This window comes from Budorcas taxicolor, chromosome 4, assembly GCF_023091745.1.
Source record: "Budorcas taxicolor isolate Tak-1 chromosome 4, Takin1.1, whole genome shotgun sequence".
In the NCBI taxonomy this organism is placed as follows: Eukaryota; Metazoa; Chordata; class Mammalia; order Artiodactyla; family Bovidae; genus Budorcas; species Budorcas taxicolor.
In genome coordinates this window covers 32,486,950-32,504,118 of record NC_068913.1, presented here as the reverse complement: position 1 = coordinate 32,504,118, position 17,169 = coordinate 32,486,950, and the positions used below count along the sequence as shown (strand labels likewise).

General features: G+C 41.1%; 1 protein-coding gene across 1 annotated transcript in view; it reads right to left on the bottom strand.

The window, feature by feature from the left end:
• The window catches only part of DNAH11 (dynein axonemal heavy chain 11), a 355,953-nt gene that overhangs the window by 147,051 nt on the left and 191,733 nt on the right, over positions 1-17,169 (bottom strand). Inside the window, exon 55 of the mRNA XM_052639247.1 lies at positions 7,502-7,663. Coding sequence (XP_052495207.1) covers positions 7,502-7,663 — 162 coding nt within the window. The remainder of the gene's footprint in view (positions 1-7,501; positions 7,664-17,169) is intronic.

Genomic DNA, 17,169 nt, shown 5'->3' with positions numbered 1-17,169 from the left:
AAAATAGTATTTATGCTTGGTCTAACATTTTTAAAGGAAGCTAGAAACCAGTCACAAAGTCAATCTTGGAACAGCAGTATAGTAACTTTGTTGGCATATTACTCAATATTACTCAGCACTTTAACAGCATCATCTTTTAGGATTTCAAATAGCCCAGCTGGAATTCCATCAGGTCCATTAGCTTTGTTCGTACCGATCCTTCCTAAGGCCCATTTGACTTCACACTCCAGGATGTCTGGTCCTAGGTGAGTGATCACACCATCGTGATTATCCGTGTCATTAAGATCTTTTTTTGGGTAGTTCTGTGTATTCTTGCCACCTCTTCTTAATATCTTATCTTTCGGTTACGTCCATACAGTTTCTGTCCTTTATTGTGCCTATCTTTGCATGAAATGTTCCCTTGGTATCTCTAATTTTCTTAAAGAGATCTCTCAGTTCAGTCCAGTTCAGTTGCTCAGTCGTGTCCGACTCTTTGTGACCCCATGAATCACAGCACGCTAGGTCTCCCTGTCCATCACCAAGTCCCGGAGTTGACCCAAAGTCAAGTCCATCGAGTCGGTGATGCCATCCAGCCATCTCATCCTCTGTCATCCCCTTCTCCTCCTGCCTCTAATCCTTCTAGTCTTTCCCATTCTACTGTTTTCCTCTATTTCTTTGCAATGTTCACTCAGGAAGGCTTTCTCACCTCTCCTTGGTACTCTTGGAACTCTGCATTCATATGGGTGTTTCTTTCCTTTCCTCCTTTGCCTTTTGGGTCTCTTTTTTCTCAGCTATTTGTAAGGCCTTCTCAGACAACCATTTTGCCTTTTCCATTTCTTTTTCTTGGGGATGGACTTGATCACTGCCTCCTGCACAATGGTATGAACCTGTGTCCACAGTTCTTCAGGCACTCTGTCAGATCTAATCCTTTGAGTCTATTTGTCACTTACACTGTACAATCGTTAAGGGATTTGCTTTAGTTCATACCTGAATGGCCTAGAGGTTTTCCCTATTTTCTTCAATTTAAGTCTGAATTTGGCAATAAGGAGTTCATGATCTGAGCCACAGTCAGCTCCTGGTCTTGTTTTTGCTGATTGTATAGAACTTTTCCATCTTCATGTAGAAAGAATATAATCAATCTGATCTCGCTATTGACCATCTGGTGACGTTCAAGTGTAGAGTCTTCTCTTGTGTTGTTGGAAGAGGGTGTTTGCTATGACCAGTGTGTTCTCTTGGCAAAACTCTGTTAGCCTTTGCCCTGCTTCATTTTGTCCTCCAAGACTAAACTTGCCTGTTACTTCAGGTATCTCTTGACTTCCTACTTATGCATTCCAGTCCCCTATGATGAAAAGGACGTCTTTCGTGTGTGTGTGTGTGTGTGTTAGTTCTAGATCTTGTAGCTCTTCATAGATCTGTTCAACTTCAGCTTCTTTGGCATTAGTTATTGGGCATAGAGTTGAATTACCATAATGTCGAATGGTTTGCCTTGGAAATAAACCGAGATCATTCTGTCATTTTTGAGATTGCACCCAAGTACTGCATTTTGGACTCTTTTGTTGACTATGAGGGCTATTCCATTTCTTCTAAGGGATTCTTGCCCATGGTAGTAGATAATAATGGTCATCTGAATTAAATCCACCCATTCCAGTCCACTTTAGTTCACTGATTCCTAAAATGTCAATGTTCATTGTTGCCATCTCCTGTTTGACCCTGTCCAGTGTACCTTGATTCATGGACCTAACATGCGAGGTGCCTCTGCAATAGTGTTCTTTACAGCATCGGACTTCACTTTCACCACCAGATACATCCACACAACAATGGGCACTGTTTCCACTTTGGCTTAGCCTTTTCATTCCTTCTGGAGTTATTTCTCCACTGATCTCCAGTAGCATATTGGGCACCTTCCAACCTGGGGTTGGAAGTGTCCTTTTTGCTTTTTCATACTGTTCATGGGGTTCTCAAAGCAAGAATACTGAAGAGGTTTGCCATCCCCTTCTCTAGTGGACCAGGTTTTGTCAGAACTCTCCACCGTGGCCCATCCGTCTGGGTTGTCCCTACGTGGCATGGCTCACAGTTTCATTGAGTTGGACAAGGCTGTGGTCCACGTGACCAGTTTGGTTAGTGTCCTGTGGTTGTGGTTTTCATTCTGTCTCCCCTCTGATGGAGAGTATAAGAAATTTGTGGAAGCTTCCTGATGGGAGAGACTGGCTATAGGGAGAACTGGATCTTGCTCTGGTGGGCAAGGCCATGTACAGTAAATCTTTAATCATATTTTCTGCTGATGGATGGGGCTGTGTTCCCTCCCTGTAGTTTGGCCTAATGTCAAACCATGGTAGGGTAATGGTGACCTCTTCCAAAAGACTCATGCCAGCATGCTGTGCCTCCCAGGACTGCTGCAGCCAGAGCTCCTGTCCCTGAAGCAGGTCAGTGCTGAGTCTTGCCTCCATAGGAGACACTCAAAGACAGGTCTGGCTCAGTCTCTTGTGGAGATCACTGCTCCTTTCCTTGGGTCTTGGTGTGCACAAGGTTTTATTTCTGCACTTCAACCATCTCTGGCGGGTATGAGATTTGATTTTAAATCGATTATGCCCCTCACCCCTCCTGTCGTCTTGTTGGGGCTTCTCCTTTGCCCTTGGACATGGGGTATTGTTTTTGGTGGGATCCAGCATTCTCCTGTTGATGGTTGTTCAGCAGCTAGTTGTGATTTCAGTGTTTTCACAGAAGATGAGTGCACGTCTTTCCACTCAGCCATCTTGACTCACTCAACATGGCAATAAATTTGGAAAACTCAGCAGTGGCCGCAGAACTGGAAAAGGTCAGTTTTCATTTCAACCCCAAAAAAGGCAATACCAAAGAATGTTCAAATGGCCGTACAATTGCACTCATTTCACATGCTAGCAAGTTCATGCTCAAAATCCTCCAAGCTAGGCTTCAATAGTATGTGAACCAAGAACTTCCAGATGTACAAGCTGGATTTAGAAAATGTAGAGGAACCAGGGATCAAATTGCCAACATCTGTTGGATCAAGAAAATGTAAGAGAATTCTAGAGAAACATCTACTTCTGCTTCACTGACTATGCTAACATCTTTGACTATGTGGATCACAACAAACTGTGGAAAATTCTTCAAGAAATAGGAATACCAGACCACCTGACCTGCCTCCTGAGAAATCTGTTGCAGGTCAGGAAGCAACAGTCAGAACTGGACATGGAACAACAGTCTGGTTCCAAATCGGGAAAGGAGTATGTCAAGGCTGTATATTGTCACCCTGCTTATTTAACTTATTTGCAGAGTATATGAGAAACACTGGGCTGGATGAAGCACAAGCTGGAATCAAGACTGCTGAGAGAAATATCAATAACCTGAGATATGCAGATGACACCACCCTTTCGGCAGAAAGCAAAGAGGAACTAAAGAGCCTCTTGATGGAAGTGAAAGAGGAGAGTGAAAAAGCTGGCTTAAAACTTTGCATTCAAAAAGCTAAGATCATGGCATCTGGTCACATCACTTCATGGCAAATAGATGGGGAAACAATGGAAACAGTGACAGACTTTATTTTCTTGGGCTCCAAAATCACTGTGGATAGTGAGTGCAACCATTAAATTAAAAGACGCTTTCTCCTTGGAAGAAAAGCTATGACAAACCTAGACATCATATTAAAAAGCAGAGACATTATTCCACCCACAGAGGTCTACCTAGTCAAAGCTATGATTCTTCCAGTCATCATGTATGGGTGTGAGAGTAGGACTATTAAGAAAGCTGATCACTGAAGAATTGATGCTTTTGAACTGTGGTGTTGGAGAAGATGCTCGAGAGTCCCATAGACTGCAAGGAGATCAAACTAGTCCATCCTAAAGGAAATCAACTCTGAATATTCATTGGAAGGACTGATGCTGAAGCTCCAATACTTTGGCCACCTGAAGCAAAGAGCCGACTCGTTGGAAAAGACCCTGATGCTGGGAAAGATTGAAGGCAGGAGAAGAAGGGGGAAACAGAGGTTGGATGGCATCACCAACTCAATGGACATGAGTTTGAGCAAGCTCCAGGAAACGGTGAAGGACAGTTAAGCCTGGCGTGCTGCAGTCCATCGCAAAGAGTCGGACACAACTGAGCCACTGAACAACAACAACAAGAACGTAGTATTTTCCTCCTTGAGTGGACGTTTTCCCATGATCAGTTTGGGAGATGGCAGGAAAATATGCCATTCTGATGTTGGCAAGTCTTCAACAAGTTCTACATGGAAGAGATGACAGAATGTGGAATAAAGTCATTTTCTTGACAATGCTGATGATACTCAGCTTGTGTAACTATTTTGCAGTATCTCAGCAAAAGGACAGAGCATTTTCACTTGCCAGTTGGAGAACATGCCTGAAAAGGATGATCTCCATCTTGCTGAGATCCTCTTTTCTACTCCTTTCAGAGCAAACTTCACTCCTCAGAGAGCTTATCTTCTCATTTCCATTCAATAACCTCTTTTCATCAAGCCTTGCTTTCAAGTATGTCAATTATTCATTTTGACTTGAAAAACCAAAAGCATCACTTCTCTTTTAACACCTGTTTCTCTTGCCCTTTCCCCTGAATATTCCTAACTGGGACCCGTAGACTTCTCAATAAGCCCTGCTCCCCCAATTATCATTTTCAAACTGATTCCCAGGCACAGCCAGAGGGTCTCCCCTCCCTCCATACACCGTGTCTCCCCATCCCCACTTCTAAGGGTCCTGTGAGGCGTGTGTATTGACACAAAGTCATCAGGTAAATAGCTGGTGATACTCAAGTATCAGCTGTTTGGTCATTCTGTCAGCTGTCACTTTAGTTCAATGCCAGGTAACAGAAAAGTAGCACAAACATTTACTTAGAAGCAATCAGCCCACACCCCTGGGTTCTGAGTGTGTACTGACTGAAAATTATATGTCAATGCACACAAAACCACTTGCCCTTAATGACTCCTTTCTCTGTGGCTAAAGGAGGGGAGGGTCACCTTGTGTAAGTACCTTACACTCCGCAAATGAGGTCAATAATTAAGAAGTGCCTAAATTATGCTGATAACTCTCAGTCTTAATGATCAAAATTAAAACTAAGAAATTGATCAAATTCGTATTCATTTTAAAAATGTAAAAGCTGTTTTTGACCTCTACTGAAAAGGCCCCACACATTTTTAGAACATGGACAAGTTGCACTCTGAATTATAATTATTGCTCCTGAGCAACAAATTAGGAAGGTGGGAAAGTTAAATAGGCACGCAGCACTGGAATGAAATCGTCTGGCTAATTTGTTTCCAGGCATAAATCAGCGCCACAGAAATGGGAAAGTGCTTTTTAAATTCTTATTTGGCACTCAGCATCCTATAGGAGGCATCGTGATACCACCAAACAGAACTGAGCACCTGCCAGGAGCCCTCTGGACTTAAAGTGATGCAAGTCCCGCCACATCCAGCAGATGTCAATGGTCACTGGCGTATTCAAGCTCCTTCAGGAAGAGCTGTCTCCCTCACGGGCAGGAGAAAACCTGCATCAGAGCAGCAAAGGCAAGAGGCTTAACGCACTGTCCAGACACTCAGTTAAACCTCGTTTCCTCCTATTTGGGAAATGAGCATTAAGAAGCCAAGCACACTGGTCCTTAACTCTTCCTTACCAAGCCAGCCTGATCAAACGAACTGGATAAAACAAATTTTTGCTTACTAAAGGATACATGCTGGCTCTCTCCCTCTAATAATTTAGTGTTCTGAACCCTCTTGTAATTATCAGAAGACAAAATAGTGACCTATGTAATTCCAGGAATGCGGTGGACCTAGCATTAGCTGAAGACATTTGTGTTAGTAGCTGTGACCATTATTTGTGATCATATTTAATTATGGTCTTCTGGATTTTAAAGTATAAAAGATTTCTGGTAGATTTAAGGCAAGTGTTAGTCTCCATTAGGCGGGGTTCCTTTGATTCTTCAGGAAGACACGTCATGGGGAGAACAGCATTTCAGACAGAAGTCAGTCGGTCCAGGGATGGCACACTGCTACTCTGTTCATGAGAACAAATTGACATATATTTCCCTCAATGTAAGAGGGGCTTTGCGGTGCTTCCTGACCAGTGGAAAACAGTGACTATCACTTAAAACAACAGAACCGCACAGTAATATTACTCTCTCTTTACCCATCCCCCAAATCCTGTTGCTGTTGTTTTAAAGGTCTGGGTAAGCTCGTTCAGTGTTAGGAGTGAGTACAGAGACAGGCAAGAGAAAGAAATTTCTGGCTATGGAAAAAAACAGTGAAAACAGAAGAGCTCAGGTTTTTCTTTTATTTATAGAGATGTTTTAAGTGTGTGTGTGTGAAGATAAGAAATTGAGGGAAGGGATTTGGATATCTTAAACTCTGTCAGATATGTCTTTAATATGTTGCTTGACAGTTCTCTGGCAATCTGCCACTGAATCATTAATAAACTTTAGGAAAAAATAAACCATAGAAGATAAAGTTTTATATATTATGCATATAAATATAAATACGCAGTAAAGGTGGCTGTATTACAAACAATTCATTAAATTGGTAAAAATGCCCAGATTTCTAACCATCTGGGCACCAGAAGATATACTATGAACAAAATGTGAAAGGAGGGCTTTGGAAGAGCAGCACTTATACCTTGGGGAGTAAAGGAGGCCACAGCAGGCTGCCTGCTCACTGTTTCAACCGGTAGCAGACTTCACTCCTTACATATCCCCAATCTTGCTTGTGGCTCTGAGAAGGCCTTTTCCTGTCTGACTTATTCTAGGCACCCTTCTCTCCTCAACCTTCCATGGAAATGGAAGACAAAACTCCCTAGGAAATGTTCACAATTACCATCCTTCCAAACTACCTAATCAGAAAGATGCTTGCTTCACACACAGCTTAATTTCTAAGAGGTCTAATATTCCCTCATAACCCCATTTCTTTTTCTCTTTGAATCTGAGTGAAGTTTTGTTTTGTTTCATGTGACCATTTGAAAATACAATAGGAGGTGGAAATTTCATCATGAGTAAATGATATACATGATCTATAAAACATAAACCCATAAAACAAAGAAGCAGATACATTATATGACTTAATGATTACTAAATCCACGGAAGCTGATTTTCACCTAGCAATACCATAAATGAGAAAAATCACAAAATCAGCTTACTTTGTTAAGATCAAGCATTGTATAGCTATGGGGGGCTACTTTTTTGTTTAGGTTTCTAGTTGTGGATTTAAAGGATTTATATCCAGTAAGCCCCATTATGATTCAAGTAAGTGATGATCTTGGCCTTTTGGTGAGTCCGTGGATGAGTAAAAACTTGATCACGTGCTGTGTGTATGTGTGTACACATCTCAACTGGACACAAAAGATCAGTCACTATATTCCATAGAATGTAACCTCACAAGGATGATACTATCATCTTAAACAAGGACAACTTTCTGCTAGAAGGTGTATTTTGGAAATTATTTACTGAGGATTTGGGTCAGAGTGTGCGAGTACATGAGTGTTTTGAGAGAGAGAGATTGGAGGCTGACACAGCATACCTCAGTTCCCTTGGTTTCCTCAATGAACCTCCTGCTGACTGTGACCAGAGCCTCCTGGGGCCAAGCATGGAACCAGTCAACAGCCGTGCAGTTAACCAGGGCTGGGAACTTCCGAGCTCTACTTCTCAGCGTGTGACCAACCGGAGAGAAACACAAAATGATCTGTGGAGACACGGGGGCAGGGCAGAACCAGGAGGGTGATGAGTGAGCAAAGAATTACACTGAGACCCTGGACAATGAAAGAAAGGAGCGCAGCCAACCGTGACATTAAAGCAGCCTAAAGCACCACAGAGTGGAAAGCAACATTAACCTCCCTGCTAATCAAAGTACACAGGACCCCATCAGACACACAGAAATACTGCTGTGTGCTTTCCTTAAAACCAGTCCCTCTCCTTCTGAACGTTTTTGATGATCATGATGTATAGTGAGAAATTCATTCTTTTCTATTACACAAGTCACATTACGATAGTAAAAAATTAAAAATTAAAAATCAAATCTCTGATAATACCAAGACTTTCATCTTCTGGCTCCTATTATGTCATTCGCCAGGCTCCTTAAAACTGTGTACAAGATGCTTTTAAGAAAACAATATGTTATCATATTGCATACTTTGTTCCCATTTAAAATAAAATACATTCACTTGCGCTCATACTTAACATTTTAAAAGAGTAAAAAGGTCGGTTTATACATGATCCCAATGAGAAATGTGTAAGTTTGCAGAGTTCTACTTAAGTATTCAATGACTTAAGGGTTCATTTAAATCAGGAGGTTTCCATCCTCTCTCTAGTGACTCAGGGCTGCTGCTATCAAGAGTACCTGAGTTTCGGCTGAGACGTGTCACCGAAGCTCAGTGGGGCAAGCAGGTTGTCAGGAGTCGGGCAGGTCTAAAAAATCCCGCCTGGGATCGTCAGATGTGGCGTTCTGTGTGTATACTAGCACAAAGGAGGTGTTATGAGGCACCCTTTCGTGCTCTGCCTTCTCTCCCAGGTCACCGTGGACTTGGGGGCACTGGTGCCAACTGGGATAACATCTGAGGACGAGTCTTGGTTTTCTTTTTTCTGGGCACAGCTTGCCCTTGATGACATACACAAAGCTCCGCATTCTCTTAATGAAATCTCTCACACTTTGAGATGAGGCATCTGACAAAACCATTTTTCATGAAATATGATTTTTCCTGCATTGCATTTTAGAATTCATGTCATAAAAACCATAATAATATGTGAAACCTTGTATTCCCATTTAACAGGTGCTTTTACTCTGTTAATTTTATATACTATGGCTCTTCAACAACTCGAGATGAGTCCTAAGATCTTCAGTGATTTCCAAGAATGCATAAGCTGGCTGATCATTAATTTTTTTATATTCAAGAGTCTAATTACAAATCTAATAAGTGCTCTAAAATTGCATGTCCTCAGTAACAAGCCTCAGTTACAATGCAGAATTTTCACTTAAAATTAAGATTTTAGATTTCTCCTCTCAGCCTTGTCTCCCCAAATATGAATATTTTTCTTTAATGTCCTCCAAGTTGGTTTTTCACACCCAACTTACCTCTCATTCATGACAATTTTGGAAACTTCATTTATATGTAATTTTAACAAAGGCAGAGGAGGGGGAAGCTCATTTGAGTTACTAAATACCATCACTTCGACACTTGCTATATTTCTACATTTATTACTGGCATACTATCAGGTCTTAAAAGTGTGTTAGAAAACAAAGCATCTGAATCATGTCTGGTTAGCCTCAGGAAAAAATACTTTGAGTAAACATCACTAGATATGCCTTATTTATTGGAAGATAAGATAGAATGCTGATTTTTAAAAAAACTATTTCCTTTTCTACAGTTTTACAGCTGAAGACATTTTTCCCCCATTATTTATTGTGGCTTAAATAAGGAGGCTTACAGTACCATATAAATTTCACTTGGAGGGCAGGTGATAGGAGACTGGTGATAGTTTTCACAGTTAAGAGTCGGTAAGAAATGCAAATTCTTGGATCTAACTCAGGCCTCTGGGTGGGACTCGGCAAACTGTTTGCAACAAGCTATCCAGGTGACTCTGACACCCACAGCTGTAACCTAATGATCTGAAATTTTCTGTGGGAATACCTAAATGAAGCATTTACATTTCTAATGCTTTTGCAGTTGGTGAAACACTCACAGAATCTAAATTTCTATCTTCATACAGAGTGAAATAGAAAATTTAGAGAATTTTAAATAAATCAAATAATCCTTAATAACCTAAATCTTATCCCATTAAAATAGACCCTGGGAACAAAATCAGAGAAATATGCTTGTTCACAAGTACTTCCTAAAAAGGGAAAGGATTCCGTCCTACCAGCCTGGAAGAGTACAAGGACTGCCCAGATTCTCATATCAGTAATTTCCACCTTTGCTAGAAATCTATCTAGCCCAGATTCTCTCCCCACCCAGCCTTCCATGGCAGTGGGCTTATGCCAGGTTTTTTCAAGAGCCCAAGTGAATGCCTGGAAACTGTTGATTGCTTTGTTCTAAAATAGCCTCCACAACTTCAGATATTCTCGAGTAAACTTGAGCTGTTGCCTCAAGGAACACTGTTCTGGGGGGCGGGAAATCACCCTATAATGATCCTATTATATTTCTCTCATTTCATGAAAGATGAACATAGTAAAGGACTGATAAGAAATAAGGCAAATAAATGATTAGAAAAAAGGTGTAATATCTATAATTTACCCTTTCAATTCTGTTGCCATATAATTGACAAATAAAACTGTAAGATGTTTAATATGTATAATGTGCCAATTCACAAACAGACATTGTGAAAGGATTCCCCCCGCTGAGTCAGTTACACATCCTTCACCCCATATGTTTACTTTTTTTAGTGAGAATATGTAAGCCCTACTTAGCAAATTTCAATTATACAATACAGGATTGTCAACTACGTGTGCATGTTAGTTGCTCAATCGTGTCTGACTCTTTGTGACCCCAAGGACTGTAGCCCACCAGGCCCCTGTGTCCATGGAATTTTCCAGGCAAGAATACTGGAGTGGGTTGCCATTTCCTTCTCCAGTTATCAACTATAGATAGCATGTTAATAACTAGGTCCTCAGACCGTCTTTATCTTGTAATTGAAAGTTTATAGCCTTCTACCAATCTGTCTCCCTATTTCTCTCACCCCTTACCAACCACTTTTCTACTCTTTCTCTAAGTTCTACTGTTTTTCATTGCACATATTATTGTTACCATGAAGCGTTTGTCTTTCTCTGTCTGGCTTATTTCACTTAAATAATGCCCCCAGGGTTCAACCCTGCTGTCACAGAGTTTTCTGCTTTTTAAAGGCAGAATAATGTCCATTGTGTCTGTGTATCCATATTTGACTGTGCAGATAGCTGTGTGTTTATAGCTTGCATTTTCCTGATTTGTTCATCCCTTTACGGATGCTTGAGTTGTTTCCATACATTGGCTACTGTGGATAAATGCTGCTATGAGTATGAGAGGGTTTTTGGTCAAATGCTTTTTCTCCATCTACTGAGATGATCATATGATATTTAGCCTTTATTTTGTTAATGTGGTGTATCATAATGATTGACTTGCGGATGTTCAACCATCCTTGCATTCTGCAATAAATCTCACTTGATCGTTCTGTAGGATATACTTCTAATGCACTGTTGAATTCAGCTTGCTAACATTTTGTTGAAAAATTTTGCATCTATGTATCAAAGATATCGTCCTGTAATTTTCTTTTCTTGTGGTGTCCTTATCTGGCTATGGTATCAGGGTAACACCGGCCTTATAAAATGAGGGTTTCCACTCCTTCTATTTTTGGAAGAGACTGAGAAGGACTGATATTAATTTTTCTTGAGATATTTGGTAGAAGTCACCAGTGAAGCCATCTGGTCCTGTAAAATATACCTTGGAAATACTTCAGTCTATTATAACAGGCATGCTAATACTCATCTTATACCTTAGGAGCCATTATCTGGTTATCCCCTGAAGTACACCAGTAGAGACTACACAGGCTAGGGATGCTCAACAAGCATTTCACATACTCGAATGGCAGCCTGCATTATTAAGTTGGCTACCTGAGCTCTTAGCTAACTTCTCTTATCACCATAAGTGGTTGCTTGGTTGGTTAGCATCATGAATACTGAAAATGATTGTTCGATGATGAAATGATATTGTTCATGATATCTTAGAAATATAGAAATAGCTGTACTTGCACCTCCACTGTTCAGCAAACAAAACAGGAAAATACATCTGGAAGTATCCCAGTAGTTTTCCCCTTGACACCTTAGACTTTGGGTTTGACCAGTTCTGTGGTAAATAGCTTATAGAAAGGAGAAAGTTTTTGTACTTCTAGGCAATACCAATGAGCATTCTAGCTTAATCCTACCATGAAATATTTCTATACCTGCCTCAAAGGAAAGTTCCCAGAGGACTAGTCAGGTTCCTAAAAGGACAGAGTCGGGATTACAAGCTTATAGGGCAGATTTTAAGACTTCAAAACTTGTTTTAAGTTATATGCTACAAACCCTATATATATCAGAGTTCAGTCTGAGGCTTCTTTGCAGCACACCTTAAACTGGGAGATTTGGGGGGATCAGACCCCATCCCCTAAACCGGTGTCATCTACTTCCAAGTACTGAGGGTTCCTAAAATATATCCCCAGATAGTTCCTCACAACTGCAAATGACCAAATTGGCTTAAGTTAGTTCCCAGCAATGGACTGGAAAGAAAAGTCAGCTAAGAAAGTTAAAAATGCCTCAGACAGCTGTGCTCTTTTCTAAAAGCAAATTCTCACAAGTAAAAAGCAAACCCTGAAATCACCGTCTATATATTTTCTACAGCTCTAACATTTGGATGTCAGGAACTTGCTTTTGGTATCCATACCATAGAATTTTCTATTCCCTTCTTTTCCCTCTACACAGGTGTTATGACTCATTTGTAATATCCCCCTTTTCATTGTGCTCTGTAATACATTTCAATTTCTTTTAGATTAGGTCCCATGCAAGTACATATTCATTTGTACATCACTAAAGGCCTCAGTCCATTTCCTCTTGTGACAGAAATCTGAATTGCTACCATCACTGTATTTTTTTCCAGTTGATATGTTTATTCTCATATAGTGGTAATCCTCCCACATATTCACTTCAGAAGCTTCTAGCCATAACTTGTGTTTGCATTTATCCTCAAAGTCTTAGTATTTTTCAAGAATGAAGAGATCTCAATCTTACGGAGAGAATCCTCATAGGAATGGAAGTTTAGCCTAGAAATGATTCCTCAGTTTGACTGTTTTAATATCTCTATCATCTTCATGTATTTTTCTGTACCATCCCCTCACCTAATAACCTTCTAACTTCAGTTACTTCTAACCTTCTAACTTCAGTTATTTTTATGAGGTTCAACAGCGTCTACAGCATGCACACCTTCTACAGGTATTTATATTTATTTTCTTTCTAGGTAACACACAAGGAAATCGCTTCCATGACCTTTCCCTTGTGAATATTGGTCAGTACAGATTTTTACAAGGGGTAAAAAAAATTTCACTGGAGAGTTTTAATTATTTTGTTTTTTTCTTAACTGAAAACCTCTTCAATTCATAAAGTTGTGTGTGGAAGCCCAATACAGCAAAGAGCAAATGCGTTCTTGAAGAGTAAAGACAGCAGGAATTATATTCTCCACTGTATTTCCTTCCCACTTACTCCTGTATAGATGAGGAGAAGAATCCCTTGTCTCTAGGGCTGGCACTGCACACACTAACCTCAGGCTGGTCTGCAGCCCCATAACCTCATATAATGGTGGTTATTAAAAACAGAACATCAGATGCAGATGCCTGAACATCTACTAAATGGGTCCATATCTTCAGGCTATATATCAGCCAACTAACAGGAACGATCAGAGAGGCAGTAAGGTGGCTGACTATAAAATTAAAAATCAACAGCTCTCCTATACAGAAACAATACACCATTAGGGAGCTTTCTGAATGAAATAGGCCTTCTACAAAAGCAATAAATGACTATTTATCATGAAGATTAAATTCTCTCTAAAATACATTTAAAAAGTTGTTGGCATGATTTCAGCCAAAATTTAAATGGAATGTGCTTAGAATTTGACAAAATGATTCTGTTGTTTATCAAAACATAAAAATACCTAAGGGCAACAAAGAAAAGCTAGATAAGTGCAATGAGACACTAGATAAAAAAAAAGTATAATGAGGGTTTCATAACTTGCACAGCACAAAGCTAGAATCAGCAGTAGTATCAAGAAATGGAATAGAAGATTTGGAAACAGACCCAGTTAATATACTATCCGGCACATAATAAAAGTGGTACTTTAGTAAGATTAGAACATATTTTTTTGGGGAAAAAAAATTAACCTGAAACCTCTCAGCTCACGCTGTGTCACACACAACAATGCATGTATTCCAGCTGTGGCACAGTTTTAACCATAGAAAACCATGAAACACGCAGACCCCAGAATGGCTGCTGCTGCTGCTATTCTAAACCAATGTCCCATTTTATCCATCAAACCCTCGTGACAAGATCAAATATGCACCTCCACATACTCCCTCATAGGTGGAGCTGACAAGGGACACACTTGGGATCAGTAAGATGTCAGCTTAGGGATTTGGGGGAGCTTTGGAGTCCTGATTCAGAGAACCCCAAGCCTCCTGTGCCTCTCCTTCTCCTGCCGGCAATACAGACCACACACTTGTCATGTGGCCGTGAGGCAGGAGGCATCAGGATGCATGCTGGTGGGAAAGAAGGGCAGGAAAGCATGGGTGTGTAAGGGGCTTACTGAGCTAGCCTGGACTCTGATGTGGGAGGGAGGCTTTCCAGAACTGTTCTTGGATGTTCTCTTCATTTGTAAGCCCAAATGAGTTCTTACTGCTTCTAGTGAAGAGTTTTAAAATCTGACAGAAAAAAATACTTTCCTAAATATGTAAGAAACCCCAAATCCACAAAGGCAAACACTGATCAGTCTAGTGTAAAAACTTTAAAAAACTTTTCAGAGTTATAAACAAATCAACAGAGATGTACCACATATATAGGGCTTCCCTGATAGTTCAGTTGGTAAGGAATCCACATACAATGCAGGAAACCCTGGTTTGATTCCTGGGTCGGGAAGATCTGTGGAGAAGGGATAGGCTACCCAATCCAGTATTCTTGGCTTTCCTTGTGGCTCAGGTGTTAAAGAATTCACCTGCAATGTGGGAGACCTGGGTTTGATCCCTGGGTTGAGAAGATCCCCTGAAGAAGGGAAAGGCTACCCACTCCAGTATTCTGGCCTGGAGAATTCCATGGACTATATAGTCTATGGGGTCGCTAAGAGTCGGACACAAATGAGTGGCTTTCACTTGCACTCACACACACATATGTCTTTTAAATATATATATATTTAGAAGACAAATAATAGAACAGGAAAAATATCTGACACCCATATATAAACCTAATCAATAAATACACAGAACTTATAAACAAAACCATGTGCAATTCAATGGAAAAGTGGGTCCTTTATGACCCAGCCTCAGAGGTTACTCAGCATCCTTGTGCTGCTCTGTACCCTACCCTGTTAGCTGAAGCAGGGATAAGCTCACCCAAAGCCAACCAGAGGGGCCCTAGATTCCACCTGAGAATGAGAAGAACATCAACGAATTTGCAGGCATGACTTAAAAACTACCACGAGGTGTAACTATTGAACTTAGCAATTTCCCTTGTAAGAATTTATCCTACAAAAGCAAGCAAAGTTATGTATACAAGAAGTCTGTAAAGGATGCTCATTTTAGTGTTATTGATAACAATGGGTGTCAAATTTCACTATGCTTCAGAATCACCTGGAGGGTTTGTGGAAACAAAGATTTCTGGGTCCCACCCAGAGTTTCCAATTCAAGAGTTCTGGGGTGGGGCTGGAGAATTTGCACTTTTGGAAAGTTCCTAGGTGATGGTGATTCTGCTGCTCTGAACAACAGACTTAGATTGCTGCTGACCTTCCCGACTCAGGGATTGAACCTGTGTCTCTTATGGGCAGGCGGGTTCTTCACCACTAGTGCCACCTGGGAAGTCCGATTAATTATGTTACTATCTCAAATCCCACTGTTGCACTTGTTTTCCCATTTCACCCAACTATACCACAATGGAACAGGGAGAAATCTCCAGCCTTGTTACAATCTGGCCAACATATGCTTAGTCACACTTCTGATGGGCAGAAAACCCTCTGGGCATCCAAACCTTAAATTCTAATATCTAACCTCAAACCAGAAATGCTCAGTAAGACCAATGCAGAATTTGAAACAGGAGGGTAGAGAAGAATCATAGCTACTCTATACCTGAACCTCCACAGTGTCAGTCCCTCAGTCGTGTCTGACTCTTTGCAACCCCATGGACTGTATGTAGCCCACCAGGCTCCTCTGTTCATGGGATTTCCCTGGCAAGAATACTGGAGTGAACTGTCATTCCCTTCTCCTGGGACCTTCCTGACCCAGGACTGAACTGGGGTCTCCTGCGTTGCAGGTGGATTCTTTATTACCTGAGCCACCAGGGAAGCCTTCCAGGCAGAGGCATGTTCACAGCTAATCCCCCTTCTTCCTGTGTACTCCAGGCTTTACAGGAGTGGCAAAGAAGTTCCAATACTAGGAGTAGCAAGGAATACGAGAAGGAGGAGCAAAGAAATAGCTTTTCTTGGTTGGTTACTAAATACTATTTAGGAAGGCTGAATTTTCCATACTAGTGTTTTCATTTGGCTTTCTGCCATGAGTGTGGCGAGGTTTCTTGTTCTAATACTTCATCCTTCCCGCTGCTGCTACTTAGTTACATTATATCCCTGTGCCTACACTAGGGCATGGAGTTGTCTCTGTGGAGGAGCTCAGGATTGAACCTCAGATCATCTGAGTGACAAGCCTCAGCTACTTGCCCTGAAGTACTAACATAGTATCACTTCCTCATCTGAAACTCTTCCTCTGCTCCTGTAACGATTTACAAAACACTTGTGGTTTAGTCACCAAGTCATGCCGGACTCCTGTGATGCCATGGAATGTAACCTGCCCGGCTCCTCCATCCATGGGATTCTCCAGGCAAGGATACTGGAGTGGGTTGCCATTTCCTTCTCTAGGGGATCTTCTGGACTTAGGAATCGAACCCAGGTCTCCGGCATTGCAAGTGGATTCTTTACCAACTGAGCTGAGGGAAGCCCCACCCTTTCCTCACCCCAGTTAACTTTCCCAGCCTGATCCACCTGTTTCTTCCAACAAGAACTCTAAGTGCCAGTCATTTAGAGCAGTAGTTCCCAACCCTTCTGCCATTGGGGACTTGTTTTGTGGAAGACAATTTTTCAATGGACCAGGGAGTAGAGGATGGTTTCAGAATGATTCAAGTGCATTACATTCACTGTGTGCTTTTTCCCCATTAATAATACATCAGTTCACCTCAGATCATCAGGCATTAGATCCTGGAGGCTGGGACCCCTTATTTAGTCCTATTTGTGGTTTCTCCAAATATGTACCATGCAGTTCACTGTTAACTCTTCTAAATGCTATTTCCTCTCCCTGAAAGCTCTTCCCCAACCTACAGCATCCCCAGAAATTCCAAGCCATACCTAACACACAGCACATCACTTTCTCCAGGAGGCCTCTTCCCTTAGAAAGGATGCCGAACACCTCTGGAATCAGCATGGCTACACTTATTTGTAATCTCTCATT